This window comes from Lepidochelys olivacea (genome assembly GCF_965140295.1).
Source record: "Lepidochelys olivacea isolate rLepOli2 genome assembly, chromosome: 7".
NCBI lineage: Eukaryota > Metazoa > Chordata > Testudines > Cheloniidae > Lepidochelys > Lepidochelys olivacea.
Window position 1 is genome coordinate 114,175,053 of NC_140417.1, and position 15,870 is coordinate 114,190,922.

A 15,870-nucleotide genomic window follows, 5' to 3' on the forward strand; every position below is an offset into this window, starting at 1 on the left:
GGTTCTAACCCTGGCTCTGCCACTGACCTACTGGGTGATCTTGGGCAAGTCACTTTGCCTCTCCATGCCTCCGTTTCCCCTCTCACCCTTTGCTTAGATTGCACCTTCTTCAGGGCACAGACTTTCTCTATGTATATGTACAGAGCCTGTCCCAACCTCAGCTGGGGCCACTAGGTGCTGTTGTAATATAAATATTAATATAAAGTTACAGTAAATCATAAACCCAAGTCATCGTACCTAACAATGGAGGTGTGTGCGCTCTCACTCTGTGTGCACTACTAACTTCAAGAGAGAAGGCTCGCTGACTTACCTGTAGAATGGACAGAGAGATGTATGCACCGCATTTGGTCTCTTTGACCCTTTCCAACACATATAGTTCCCAGCCAGCTCTTTCACGGTCTCCAGTGTCTTGCGTTCGCAAGGGTGAGATTCAATCTTGCAACCTGGCACAAAGAGTGCACACAAAATAGCTGGTGCATTTGTTTGCAAGTGAAGTTGTCTGGGAGTGGGAGCTGACACAGCTGGGATATTGCTCAAGCCACAGCAATGCCAGCTTGTCTCATTGTCCAGCAAAGAGAGTTCATTGCAGCTTTTCGACAAGTCCCTCGGTGATGCCCCAAAACAAGTAAACCTGTTGCTGGTGGACAGGTCAGCCCTTTACTGGATTCCTGGGGACAGCTTCTGTAGTCTGCATTGTTCTGGCACAATACCTGCACCCATGTCCACCAAGTCCACCCCTGTTCTTCTGTTCTACAGAGCTTCCTATACCACCATCATCACTGTACTAGCTAAGCACCTTCCAGTAGTGGGTTCAGCAATTTGACTTACATGATCACTTGTAGTTCTTAGGGGATTTTCACCTCTCATCTATCTTAAGTATTTATATGACCCCCACTACTGTATATCTGAGTGGCTCACTGTCTTTAATGTATTTATCCTCAACGCCCGTTTGAGGTAGGAATTATCCCCACTTTAAATGGGGGGACTGAGGTACAGAGAGACTAAGTGACTTGACCAAGGTCCCACAGTAAGACTGTGGCAGAGCAAGGACTCAAAACCCAGGTCTCCTAAGACCTAGGAGAGTTTGCTGATCATTGGACCATCCTCCCTCTCACACAGAGTCCCTGGGGTTGGAGCAGCGCACACAGGGGTGTGGCTGTGCCCCGAAGTCATCTTTTGATTGATGGTAACCTCTCAACAGCCTCCATTTCTCTCCTCTAGACAGAGGAGAAGACCTCTCCCAAAGGGGTAGACTGTGCCACCCTGTGAGCTGTGTTAGAGGCGCCAGCTTTAGAGAGACGCTCTGGAAGTGAAAGGCCAAGCTGACAATCCCCATACAGAAGTGAAAGGCAGGACAGTCATTAGTAAACGTGCACCAGGGTGGCATAATTACCTGGAGAGACAGCACTGCAGACAGTAGAACTGGTGAGGGTGCTATATAGGCCATTGGCAGCATCGTCCACATGTTCAGCAAACAGCACATGCTGCTCAGCTGGTTCACTGGCCAGCGTGTGCAGCTCCTCCCACCTGCACAGGTGACAGGACATGTTAATACAATCTCCTGGCATTAAAGAACAGGCCCAGGCCCTTTGCAGTCACAGCTGGTTTCCGGGATGGGCCTTAAAAAGAACAAACACTCAGAACTACTAGTGATGCAGCTTTACGTCCACACAGGGCCCCAGTGTCTCTTCTCTGAAAAATCCATTGACATTTCTAAAGACACATGCTCATAACAGGGCACTTCTCCCTCCAAGCGCCCTTCTTTCTTGCTCACCCCGTTCACAAAATGACCTCCTACTCCACATTCATATCCCTTCCGGGGGGCTGGAACAATTTGTACAGTGGGGGGTGCTGAGAGCCATTGAACTAAACTGTAAACCCTGGATATGATGGAAACCGCTTCAAGCCAGGGAGCGCTCCCGCACTCCCAGCACCCATGTGTCCCTCCCCAAATTGCTCCTCCGACTCTGTGATTGCCCCTCGCCCACTTGGTCTTGCTCAGGGGACTTAGATGCTGAAGGCAATGGCTAGTCTGTTAGCAGTGCACCACTCCCTGCCCCCCAAGAGACAATTTTCTACCTTGGAAACTTGACTCCCACAGCAAATACTGTGGTACCCCTGTCCTTCAGCTGCTTAGCGGGTGTTGCTACATTGCCTTGTGATTTCCCGTCCGAGAGGATGATCAGGATTTCAGGGACAGAGGAATTTCTGCCACCAGGGAAACCTTTCTGGAGAACGTATTTCAGCGCAAGCCCCGTTTCTGTGCTCCCGCCTCTGAAACAAGCAAGAGAAAATTGAAAGAAGAGGTTTTGGGCTAAGTGTCCGACTCCCTTTTGCTTTCTTCCCACTCCCCGCTGCCTGCTCTCTGGTAGCACCAAGTCTAGGGAACTTCTGCACTTAGACCCATTGCACAGCCATACTGATGAGTATAATTCTGTAATTTTCACCGCCTTCCTGCTATTAGTTGGCAGCTCCCCTTCCTTTGACTCTTCCTTCCCCACCCCACAGGTGCAGACATGCCTTGAGAAAAAAATCCACAGATGCAATAATGGGATGGCTGCTTTCAATGAAAAACTCCTGGTAATTCATGTATTTAAGAAAAGGCTAAACCATACCAATCAGCATGGTCCAGCAGAGAGAGCACTGGGTTAGGACCCAGGAGATTTGGCTTCAATTCCCCCCTCTGTGACCTTAGGCAAGCTACTTCAATAGTGCATACCTCAGTTTCCCCATCTGTAAAATGAGGATAATGAGGCTAACCTTTCTTTACAAAGCGCTTTGAGAACTACACTGCCCCTGTATGGAAGAGCTGATTAACAATGAAATCTTCCATTTACCAGCCCCACGTACAGTGTTTGTGAAAATACGAACACTTCAACCATCTTGCTTTCCAATAGGTATAAATTTTATACTGCAGGTACAAGCCCCTTACAGAGAGCAAAACCATAGTGAAATTTCTTTAGAATAGAACTATAGCTAGATGCCTAGGGAGCAATTGCTAAAAGAGGGCAATTGCATGGCAACTCACTGTTTGCTTTGGAGAATGTTTCTTAATTAAGTGTTGGCAATTCAGCTGAGCCCAGAGGCACAGTCCCTTCTCTCGCTCGTTAACCTTTGATTAATTTGATTTTCCACAGAATGCCATTTGTTCATCAGTAATAAACCCCCCAAAAATGCAAATCCCAAAGGACTTCTGCGTGTATCCCTGGAAACTGATGAAGGGAGAATACAAGGCACTCTTTATTCAGCCTTCCTAGAGAAACTTTTCCATTAATGACGAACAAAGAGCGAGGCACAGAGAGCAGTTCACCTGGATTTCACAATAAATTAAACCAGTGAGGTCAGGAAGGTAAAGGTGGGGGAAAGCCACCCATGATTCCTGCTAGCGGAGCACAGCTGTGTAGATACAGCTCCAAGCTGGAAAAGCATTCTGGGTATTAATATGCAAATAAGCAGTCCCAAGTATCCCAGTCTGCTTTAGAATTCAATTATCTGGCCACTGCCACAGGCACCTTCCTGACTGGAGAAGGGGTCAAGCCTGCAACCATTTTAAATGGGCACAAATGATCAACTTCACCTTGTTTTTGTCTCTGACACCGACATACTCTAATCATGGGACACCATTTCATCACATTATTATTATTTGTCTGACAATAGCATCTAGAGGCCATGGTGGAGATTGGGATCCCATTGTGCTAGGTGCTGTACAAACATATAGTTAGAGAGTCTCTCCCTGAAGAGCTTATAGTCAAAATGGACAAGGCAAAGGGTGGGAGAAGGGAAGTACTATTATCCCCATTTTACAGATGGGGAACCAAGGCAGAGAGATTCAAGGTCAGATTTTCAAAGGAGCTCCAAGGGGTGAAGATCTCAACTGGGTTTTTTCAAAAATCTGGCCATAAGCACTTCATAGAGCCAGGCCCTTATTTGGTATCTATAGAAATGATGAGTTCTTATGAAAATCTGGCCCTAATTTTGGGTGCTGAGCATTTGAAAGTCTGACCCTGAGCTCTCCTGAAAACTGGGCAGGTCATGTGAGGGCAAAGGTCACACAAGCCCATCTGGGAACTTAACCCATGTTGTGTGACTCCTAGTGAAATGCCCGAAGCACAAAGCCCTGCTCCCTCTGTGTTCTTCTTTCCTCCATGTCTAATTCAGAGAATGATCCATAAATACAGCTCTTGGAGATGCACATGCAACGAAGAGTCAAGTAACGGAATATTTTGGCAGTCATGCTGTTCTGAGGCTGGAGTGGGAATGCCTATTGGCCATGCTAATACGATAGAAAGCGATTATTTTAACACTGACTATCATTTATCCAGTACCCAACTAAATATGTACCCTCACAAGTGCCAGTGGGTTGTACATTCCACTAGTGATATAAATTACTTTATAAACCAGGACAGTTGTTAAGTACTAGGGAACGACAGAGCCTATGAGCCTTTCAGCTGCTCTACAACTGCTAACAATAAAAGTCTACAATGTCGGTGTTGTAAACTGCTGCTTGCTATTTAAATACAGAATAAGAATCCATCTTCCCCATCTCCTTCCCCAGTATCAGGCGGCGTGCACGGTTAGCTGTAAGACTATTACAGTTCTACAATTCTAACTGTAATTATAAGACTTATTTCCTTACTGGGTATTAAACAATGCACTTTTACCAGATAGCTCTCTAGTCTAATTTACACCGCATCACAGGCAGCTTGAGGGACACAGAAAATGAATAAAATACTATGTAAAATTTTAGGAAAAACACAAATTTACAATTCTATACAGCACAGCTCTGGAGAAGGAAGGAAGGCCCTGTAGTTGTTTCCTTGGGCTCTCCCACCTCTATCCACATGTTGTCTCTTGTCTTAGTTTGTAAGCTCTTTGGGGGCAGGGGCCATCTTTTTGTTTGCATGTACACACAGCCTAGCACAATGTTTAGTCTAGAGAAGAGAAAACTGAGAGGGGACATGATAACAGTTTTCAAATACATAAAAGATTGTTACAAGGAGGAGGGAGGAAAGTTGTTCTTGTTAACCTCTGAGGATAGGACAAGAAGCAAAGGGCTTAAATTGCAGCAAGGGCAGTTTAGGTTGGACATTAGAAAAAACTTCCTCTCGGAATACTTAAGCACTGGAATAAATTGCCTAGGGAGGTTGTTGAATCTCTATTACTGGAGGTTTTTAAGAGCAGATTAGACAACCCCCTATCAGGGTTGGTTAGATAATACTTAGTCCTGCCTTGAGTGCAGGGGAGTGGACTAGATGACCTATCGAGGTCCTTTCCAGTTCTACACTTCTAGGATTCTATGAATGGGGTCTGGTCCAGGACTGTGGCTCTGAGACACTTCCACAGTACAAAGACAAATACTAAAAGCTGTTAAGGCACAGCTATGCCAGGCTTCTATTTCTGGCCTGGCCACAGCCTTCCTGCGTGAAGAGGACTGTATATTCCAAAGGGATCCATAATTCTGGGTGCCTCAGCTTCAGCTGCCCAACTTGAGCTATAGAGGAGCTGTTTAATGTGAAGGGATTTGGACACGTAATTCCCATTAGGTGGCCTTGAAAAATCTTAGCCTTCTATTAGAGTAGCCTTGAGAGAACCTCCAGTCAGCACTGGGTTCCTTGCGTGGGCACTGACAGGCAGAAGGTGACATTGTCCTTTTCCAGAGGAGTTTACAAGTGAGGGCCTCAGTCCTACATATTACTCTGAGTGAGAACTACCCAATTAGATGAGTGTAAAAACTAGGGCAGTTGATGTATTGACACCAACACTTTATTTTAACCCTGGCCCCTTTAACATTTACCCTTATTTTTTTTTTTACGGTTTAACAATTGTCATGTGTTACTTCCAACAACTATATCCAGATAAGCCACAAATTTCCTGCCCCCACCCTCCTGCGGACTATATAAGCCAAGAGTTCTGTAACCTGCCATCCTTGATTCAACATTTGATATCAGAGTAAGCCCAGACCACCTTGAGCCCTTTGGCTAATTAAGCCTCTCTATCCGAAGAGACATTTCCATCTGTTTTCTAATCCTGGCTGAGGAGTTTCAACATAAACCATTTCCTGTTATTGCCTTTTAGTATTGCTTTTACTTCAATCCAAAGCAATTACAGGTAGCCAGACTGCAAATGTCAATTCTTTCTTTGAGGCATGATGATGTTCTTCATATATATTGTCACACACACACGGTCTCTCTCTCTCTCACACACACACATCCACCTCTGTACTTCCAAATCACGTTTAATTTGTTTGAATGATTCTCTATTTTAATAATGACTGAATTTCTTGATATCTCAAGTATTTGATCACATGTATGCTCAGAGCTCCTAAGTTCTCCAAGTCCATTTACTTCTCTTTGTTTCACCATATACCTGTCTTTCTTTTATATATAATGCATTCCAGGAGCTTTTCTTTTATCTTCTCTCTGATGCATAATCCCATTCTCCCCCTCAACTTTCCATTATTTTCAACCAAACTTCAAGAACATATGTTAAGTCTCTGGTCAGATGCTACTGGCCATCAGTTTGTTTCAGTCCCGGTGTGACTTGAACCATCCATAAAAATCTAACAAATTCTGCAACATGTCCCAAGCTCTGACCCAGCAGCAGAGGTAGTTGAGGTGCTTGAACTAACAGTTATTATGGCTGAAAATATTATAATGCTACTTCATAATACTGGGAGAGTCTCAGCTGATGAAAATTGGCACTGCTCTGTTAAAGTCAATGGGTAATCCCAGTCGCGGTGTGAGCTTGGATAACCTCTCCTGACTCAGATGCTTTAGCTGAACCACAAAATATAGGCTTGAATAACTATGAAATTCTATGGTCTGTGTTATATATGTGGTCTGACTACATGATCATAATGATCTCTTCTGGCCTTAAACTCTATCAAATCAGGTTTTCCCATGTATAAAACAGACATATTATTAGTCACATAACTCACTGGATTGTTGGAAGCCGTAACTAATTGCTTAACATTTATAATGTGCTTTGAGATCCTTGGATGAAAGATACCATATGTGACTGAAAATATACAATATATTCAGTTTGATGGCCCCAATAAACTGTATCCATTTGAGCCATGGAGATTAGAAAAGGTTCAAATCAGAATTTGGGGTTAGGGCCCCTCAAAAAAGAAATTCTGCCATAAGCGCAGGACAGAAAGCAGGTGTTATATGGGACACATCTCCCCAGCAGAAACAAAGAGCATCAGGATCACACTTTCAGAGCCTCCCAACCAGAAATCTTATTTTTGGCAATCTGATAGCTGGAATCCATCCATAACTATTTTGTTCATTCCTATATTTCAGCCTTTCATCTAAAACTAGATGAAATGGCCACATGTAAGGCCATTATTTCTGTTAAATCTGTCAACATTCATCTGCCATCATTAAAAGACATTTTCAGTGCCAAGCCAAATTCCAGATATCCAATGTGGCCTCATTTTCTCTGCTGTCAGAGGCTTTGAAACAATAGCCAAAGAGGAGCTGGTATCCCTCTGCTATACTTCCCCCGGAACATTACACAAAAGGTTTTCTAGACCGTATAATTAAGTTATCACTGAAAAAACTACAGATCTTGCTCACTTGAAGTTGAAGTTTTGAGTTTGTTTGCAAACTCTGGGCCATATTCAGAATTTGTTTAGACACTTTGACTATTGAATGAGCTGATCCTTTAACCCGAATGCTTTTTCTGCTGAAATTCTAAAGCCTGTGGGAGATACTCCTATATTTTGTCCCCACTTACTTTCATAGGCTCAATGTGACCTTCCCTACCACCCAAACAAAAGAAAAGAGCACTTTTTAAAAAAGGAGATGATTTGGGCTCCAATTTCCTTTCTTACAGCTTAAGGTTCATTCCACACTTAAAAGTAACGTCAGCATAACTGTGTCAGTCAGGGGTGTGAAAAAACCACATCCCTGACCAATAGATCTATGCTGACAAAACAGACACAGCTGTGTTGATGGAATAGGTCTTCTGTTGATGCAACTAATATTCGGGGAGGTGGTGTTCCTATATGAATAGAAAAACTACTTTTGTTGGGGTACAGTGTGTTTACACTAGGGGGTTATGCCAGCACAGTTACACTGACATAAGTATGATTAGGGTGACCAGATGTCCCAATTTTATAGGGACAGTCCCAATATTTGGGACTTTTTCTTATATAGAGTCTATTACCCCTCACCCCGTCCCAATTTTTCACACTTTCTATTGGGTCCCCCTAGATGGCATAGGTTCCATAGTGTAGACATACCATTAGGCTAGGATTTTCAGAGGCCTGAAGGAGACAGAAGCCCGGACCTCACCTCATAGGCATCTTTGAAACTCCAACTCCATTTCCTAGAGCCACATGAATACATCAAAATCTCAACTTTCATTAAAAAGTAAGTTTCTAGGACAAAATCTTGGCCTACTGAAATCAATAGGAGTTTTGTCTTTGACTTTAACAGGGATAGATGCTCCCACTATCCCTTGTGACTGGGGAGAACAGCTTGAAAATATAAACCCGAAACACTCAAAAACCAAAAGACAAACAACAACAACCTGACGTTTATCTGGTTTGTTTGTTTTTTAAATCATGATTTTTAAGGTGAACTTATGATTTTGGGAGCCTGATCAAGATTTTTGAACACTTTGGTTGACAAGACTGTGGAAATGGAAACCCAACTGCAGTGTGATAAGAAACAAAGACCAGAAACAAAACTGACAACTATAGAAACCAACCAAGTCTAGCTTCAGCAAACAAGCTGCGTGAAGTGCAAGTAGTAACACATTGGCATGGGTGGTTAAAAATCTGTGCATGATCTTTATCTCTGAGTCAAATTTACAGTGCTTCCTTATTCCCATCAAGTCTCATGGGGACCTACAAGAATTCATGGCACTACTTTTGAAGGAGCTAATCATCTGGACTTAGAAGCAATCATGGACCAAAAAGGCCATTTTAGTGTTAGACCTCTGCTCTGCCACATGGGAGCCCCACAATCAATTTTTATTCTAACTGGCCAACCCAGAAGGGACTGAGAATGTTTTTCTCCAGAGTAACCCCTACGATTGATTGACAGTGTAGCCTTTTATTTTATTTAAAGTGAATTTTGCAATACGGTGTTACGTCACAGTGGGTGTGGCTCTGGTGACTACAGTTTCAAGCTTAACAGAGTGAAAGTCACCTCTGCTAGTTGCTTCAGAGTTAGTCTCTAGGAACACATAAAGACCAAGGATAGCGGCCACACATATATTTACCAATACAAAGTCTAGTCTATTTCGTAAGTTTTATTTAAGTTACAATTAAAGTTGTGATTACCCAAGCATAAAACTGGCCTATGCACAAGTTACAGCTATGGTTCTACTCACACCCTTACCAATAGTGGTAGGGTCTGATGGGTCTCTCACGGCTTGATCATCGGTAGAGGGATGGTTCCTGCTGGAGTCTCCCAGAGGGAGCTCAGTTTTCCCATTCTGGCACCCCCTTTTTATAATGTGATTCTGTCTACACCTACATTCTGCGAGTGTCCATAAAAGCGTCTGCCTTCTTTTCTCTTATTGCTCTGTGTCCCCTGGAAACTTAAGGGACCCCAATTTTCTATAGGCTGTGTAAATTCCCTTTGTTCTCATTAGCATTGATGCACAACCTGTATCCCATGGTTAAGACACGTCTGAGACAGATGCGGCTTTACGGTATTTTTATGATCTAATATTAATCTTCTGGGTAATTTTTCACAATATTATTACTTGTTACCTCTTTTCCCATAATCTTAGGGCATCAGGTTATTTCTTGGTCACTTATGTCATCATTTCTGGTCTCCAAGGCCTAAAATAGCTAAGGTAAAGTCTTGCAGGCCTCAACCTACGGGTCTTGCATTTCAGCTTGTCTTACTCATGTCTAATACTTGGTTCCTCTAAATACTGATCAATCTTATACTTTTATAATCCTACAAATTAACTCTAACATACAGTGAATATATGTAACATAAATTGATTAATCATAACATCACACAATAAATGAATACTAAACTAAAATCACTGGCTACAACAGGCACTGCTGATGAGCTCTAAAGGGAATCTGGTTCACTCCTTCCTAGTCAGCAGAGTGAAGGACAGGGCACAAGGCCTGGCCAGAAAATGCACATACCCTCAGAGAGAATAGGGCTGTCTAACAGAACTTACTTGAACACAATCTTCTTGATTTTCTCCTTCACTTCCTCCTTGGTTAAATACGAATCCAAGGGGAATTCTAGCTGGGGAGTCGAGCTAAACTGGATCACTCCCACTCTGACCTGAAAGAAGAGGTTAAATAGCATAAGGAGCAGGTGGCTGGGAGGGTTTTATTATTTTGATTATGTGACAGATTTAGGAACCTTGAATTGTTTCAAGATAAACCACACTCTTCTCATTGCCCTTCTTGGCTAAGACCCTCCAATAAATACCATTCACTCACATTCCAAGGCTGGGGGGGTGGGGGGGAGAGGGCAGAAGCTCACTATGATTGGGGGAGGTGGAGGGATAGGAGGGGGAGTGAGGAGAGCTACTGAGCACAACGGAGGCAGCCGGCTCCAGCATCTTGGCAGGTCTTACTGCCATTCCTACAGCAGTTCCTTGGTGGATGGCACCCCGTGCCTCCCTCGCTCCTCGGCAACTGTTGCCCTGGGCGCTCACACTCCTTCCCTCTGCCCTGGTGCCTACCCTGTCCCCCAGCCCAGCAGGTTGGATATCTCCGCTGGGTCCTGCTGTGGCTGGAAGGCTGGGCTGGAAAGTCACATGCGCAGGTGCCTCTCCTGGCTGGATGGGGCCACACATCCCCTCCCCCCCCACAGTGCGGTACCTGCACACCCACCCACCCAGCATAGCTGCTTCGATTGGCCAAGAGAAAGCAGATGGGGAAAGGAGAACTTGGGTTTGAACAGAGACTGGGAGTGGCTGGGCCATTACGCATATTGAATCTATTTCCCATGTTACGTATCCTCACACCTTCTTGTCAACCGTCTAAATGGGCCATCTTGATGATCACTACAAAAGTATTTTTCTCCTGCTGACAATAGCTCATCCTAATTAATTAGCCTCTTACAGTTTGTATGGCAACTTCCACCTTCTCTGTACGTATACAGCTTCTTACTATATGTTCCATTCTATGCATCCGATGAAGCGGGCTGTAGCCCACGAAAGCTTATGCTCTAATAAATGTGTTAGTCTCTAAGGTGCCACGAATACTCCTGTTCTTTTTGTGGATACAGACTAACACGGCTGCTACTCTGAAAGCTGTATATTCAGTATCCATGGAAAATCTTCCTCGTTGTCTAACCCCATAGTTAGACCTTGATTTAAGCCAACATCCAAAATAAGAAAGGAAAATAATGATGACCGGAGCTGGATCCCTTCCCTTCCCATTTATTTTAATTCATTTTATGCTGGATGGATCCCAGAGACTTGGATTCTAATCAGAAGGTCTTGCCCAACCAATCATCACACGCTGGCTCTGCGGGACATCAGCTCTTTGAGAACACTGTGCTACGGCTGGAACCATACAGTTCCACGAGCTCTCAGGAAGACAGATCGTGCCTGTGTGTTTGATGAAACAGGAAGTGTCTGGTATCTTGTCAAGCAAAAAACTAGAACTCCACAGAGGGTGGGGGCGGGGTGGGGACATAAGAACAGGGCAATAATTGTTGCTTAAGGAGAAATCGTTCTTAATCATGTAGAGACAGGAAATCCAACTGGAAGCTCCTCACTGGTTCTTTGCTGGATATGACAGCTGTTCCCAAGTGTTAAGGTTAGCCATGAAAGGCACAGCTCCAGAACCAATTGACAAGCCCCACACACTACTGGGAAATCTGAGACACTTATTGCAGGCAGGCATCTATAGGCCACCAGTCACCTTACTACACTGTGGATGGCCTGCAGGGAAATCCTTCCATTCTACCCCTTCATTTTGGAATAGAGAATACTTTTAAAAAGAGAGAGGACAAACAGGACCTCTGCAGGCTTCATAACCACTTATATCCATAGAGATAGCTGGTTAACCTCCCTGGGATAAATCCTGCAGCCAGGATTTCCAAAAGTGATTTGTGATTTTTGGGTGCCTGACTTGAGACAAATTCAAGGGACCCGATTTTCGGAAAGCATTGAGCACCCATCCTCTGAAAAATCAGGCTCTTTTAATTAGTCTCAGCGTAGGCATCCAAAAATCACTAATCGGTTTTTAAAAGTCTGGCTTGTAACCTTTAGTCTGCAAGAGCTTGTCCCATATTTTTAAATGCCAAATGAAACTTTGAAACATTTACAACATATACATATGATCCAGCATCAGCTCTTCATAGAACCTCGCCGTATCCTTTTCTGGGTAACCTTTGGATCCCTCCCTTCCAGCAACTCTAATGTTTGTCATTTCACTCTACACATATGGTGTTCTGATGTATCAGGTAGAACCATGCTGTTTGTAACTAAAACAAGACATTTACTGTCACACTCACCCTATCTGGATTGATGTTCAAGGCATCACAGAGTTTGCCTGCGAAGTGCTTAGATCTCTCAAAGCTTCCTTTGCCAATGCTGTATGACCCATCTAACAGAAGGAGGAGATCTACTGAAGCAGAGCACTGCATCACTGGAAGAGAACAAGATATATGCTGTCAGGATGCACATTTATACTTAGGTCACAGATGACAACAGAATTCAGTGAGCCAGGTTTACTGGGGCGGGGGGGGAGAAAGTTCAGCTGATCATCAATTTATCTCCTCCAGAGAGGAAACAGCAAGAAATCCAGGCATATGGGATTTCCACTGTATTGTCCGGGGGCCAGCCTTGGAGTTCCCAAAATCTAGTGTAACTTTGTGGTCTGGCCCCCAGCACTGTAGTACCAGAAACAATACATCCTTGCAACTTGGGGTTTCCCATGTGCTCACCTATAAAAGCTCTTAACGCATTTAGTGATTCTGTTTAACACAGAGACAGTGCACTAAAGCATCCACTAAGATGATCCACAGGACGATGCAGAAAAGGGTGAGCAGCAAGTGACTGATTATAGTTTATATGTGGATATAGAAGACTTGAGTTGTAGCAGTTGTAGAGAGGAAGGATGGTCCAGTGTTTAGTGTTTGCATAGGATTTAGGATATAAGGATTCAAAGACCATGTTGAGCTACAGACTTCCTGGGTGACACTGGGCAGTTGGTAACTGGGGCCATAAGACAAAGAAGTGCCAAAGCTGAATATCTAGGATTAAGCGCATTATACAAGGACAAAAAATTAGAGCTGGTTGAAAAAGTAAAAAATAAATTACATGAAAAATTTCAAAATTGTTTCACCAGGGTTGGAAACAAGCCATTATCTTCCCCCCCTCTTTTTTTTTTTAAACTCTCATCTTTGAAGCTTTTATCAGAACAGTTATCAAAATTTGCATTTTAATGCAAATGTAAGGGGACTGTTGCCCCCTTACTAACATTCAGTGGGGGTGTTTTAGTTGCTACCTCCCAGTACTAAAAAGGGAGAAGGGTCGATGGGGAATCAGGACCCTGAGACTGCCAGTCCCCAGGAACAATGGGGAGAGGCCAATGCTCCAGGTCAGCCTGAATGACACGGTGGACAGGCTAATCAAGGAGTCAGGAGGCCAGGGAGGTCCCGTCCTCCCTGTGAGCTGGATTTGCCTGGGTCAGACAGACAGAGTGGGGCCAAGCTAAGGAGAAAGCAGGGGCCCGAGATGAGCTGGGGAGATGAGCTGGGCCAGATCCAGAGAGAGCAGACCCTGTCCTGGGAGCAGAGCTGCAGCCCCAAAGCCAGAGGCACAGCCCAGAGAGGGTAGACTTGCCCTGGGAGCAGAGCTGCAGCAACCAGAGCCAGAGGGGCCACAGAAGCAGCCCACGAAGCAGGTCAGGGCTGGGAGCAGAATCACAGAAGCAGCCTGCGGAGCAGACCTGTCCTGGGAGCAGAACTGTAGCAGAGCCAGAGGGGCCAAAGAAGCAGCCCATGGAGCTGGAGGCAGAGCAGCAGAGACCGAGTGGTGGAGCTGCGGCTGGAGCAGTCTGGAGCTGGGTGCGGTGAGCAGCCGGAGAGAGCGAGGGGGACCCTGGGCAGCACAGGGAGACACCTCAGCGAAGAGGCTCTGCAGGCCAGGCTTGGATCGTAACCCCAACAGGGCGGGGGCAACACTGGGAAGAAGGGTCCTACCACTTAGGTCCTGAGAGCATGTAGCCACCACCAGAGCAAGTGTCCAACCCACAGCATCCCTACAGCACAGCCAGGGCCTGGGACTTACAAGGAGCAGACTGTGAACTGCCCTGACATTCCAGAGACACTGTTTGTGATGTTTCCTGCCACAGAGCGGGCTGATGTGTTTTCTTTAACCTTTCCCATTTTCCCTTATTCTTTTTAAAATTAATTGTTGATTAAATAACTTGCATTTGCTTTAACTTGTATGTAATGGTCAGTGGGTCAGAGTAGTGCCCAGTGCAGAGAGAGTACCCCGGAGTGGGGGCACCCTAGCCCCTGTCCTAGGTGATCACAGCAGGGTTGGGGGTCGAGCCCCCCAGGAATCCTGGGCCCAGCCTTGTTGGGGTTACGAGGACTCTGCCAGACAGGAGAGTGGAAGGGGAGTCCTCAAGGGCAGGGAGGCCAAAGACTCAGATCCTTTCGCCGGGGTAGTGCAGAAGCCAAGAAAGTTCCCCACAATAGTGGGACTATTCCCCCGCTTACACAAATGTTGCAATATATTTAGCAAAAATAAAGACATTTCAAAGAAGTCAACAACTTTTCAACACAAAAGGAAATCTATTTGACTGAAAAATTGTAATGACCTCTTAAAAAAATTGGTGGGGGGGAGCAACCCTCATCTATGCTGAGAGAAAGTAGGTTTTGGGTGGTGGGAGAATAGGTGGCCAAAACAAACAAACAAACCATCTTTCCAGACCCCGGATCCTGAGGCTTGAAGGAGCCAAAACAGTCCCAGATATATCTTAGAGCAGCTCTTAATAAGCATGTGGTCAACTTTAGGCATGTGGTCATGTGACCCGGCCCACTGACTTCAAATAGGACTGCTTAAAATTAATCACATTCATAAGTGCTTTCCTGGATTGGAGCGTTCAGCATTTTGTAGCCCTACGTGAGATACGTCAAAAACAAAAAACAAGTGACAGAACCTCTCCCCAACACCACCATCACAACACACACACACACAGAACTTGCAACATATCTAGTGGCTAGTTGAATCAGACACATTTTGTCTCTGAAGAAAGCAGAAAAGCCTTTTTTCAAACGCGCTATTTTAAAAACACAAACTATCTGATCAGCTCTGAGGCTTTGACTAGATCAGTCGAGCTTCAGGCTGCACTGGGATGATGTCCTGGTGTCACCTAGGCATGTGTGAAAAATGTTTGCTCAGTAATTACTAGTTGCTGTGAGTGTCTGCGCCAAGGTGGAAGCTGATGGTTTTCACTGACAAAGATTAAACAGGTTTCAGAGTAGCAGCCGTGTTAGTCTGTATTCGCAAAAAGAAAAGGAGTACTTGTGGCACCTTAGAGACTAACCAATTTATTTGAGCATAAGCTTTCGTGAGCTAAGGTGCCACAAGTTCTCCTTGTCTTTTAAAGATTAAGCTGAGGCTCCCTTTTCAGTCTCTGCAGAGACACTCAAACCAAAACACTTCCCTGGAATTTGGGAAAAAGCTGGGTATTAGGAAAGAGGACACGTCCCCGACGTTGGCAGAGCAGCCACGAATTCTTGCAGTTTTTCAGCAGCCTGTCACAATCATGACATTCAGCTCAGGAAGCAAGGCATCGCATCGCTGCGTAGGGGACTCTAGTTTGGAAGCAACCTCAGACGTCTCACTCCTCAAAGCAGGGGAGTGGGATTATCCTAAGGAAGCATGGCTACGTCGTGGCTACAGAGAAAT

At 44.8% G+C, this 15,870-nt stretch overlaps 1 protein-coding gene across 3 annotated transcripts in view; it reads right to left on the bottom strand.

The window, feature by feature from the left end:
- VWA2 (von Willebrand factor A domain containing 2) overlaps positions 1 to 15,870 on the bottom strand; it is a 75,788-nt gene that overhangs the window by 28,003 nt on the left and 31,915 nt on the right. For all 3 annotated transcript variants that reach the window (XM_084634149.1, XM_084634150.1, XM_084634148.1), the window contains 5 exons: positions 12,459 to 12,592; positions 10,159 to 10,268; positions 2,080 to 2,274; positions 1,394 to 1,527; positions 311 to 443 (listed from right to left, as the gene is read on the bottom strand). In XM_084634149.1, the coding sequence (XP_084490275.1) occupies positions 311 to 443; positions 1,394 to 1,527; positions 2,080 to 2,274; positions 10,159 to 10,268; positions 12,459 to 12,592 (706 nt within the window). The remainder of the gene's footprint in view (positions 1 to 310; positions 444 to 1,393; positions 1,528 to 2,079; positions 2,275 to 10,158; positions 10,269 to 12,458; positions 12,593 to 15,870) is intronic.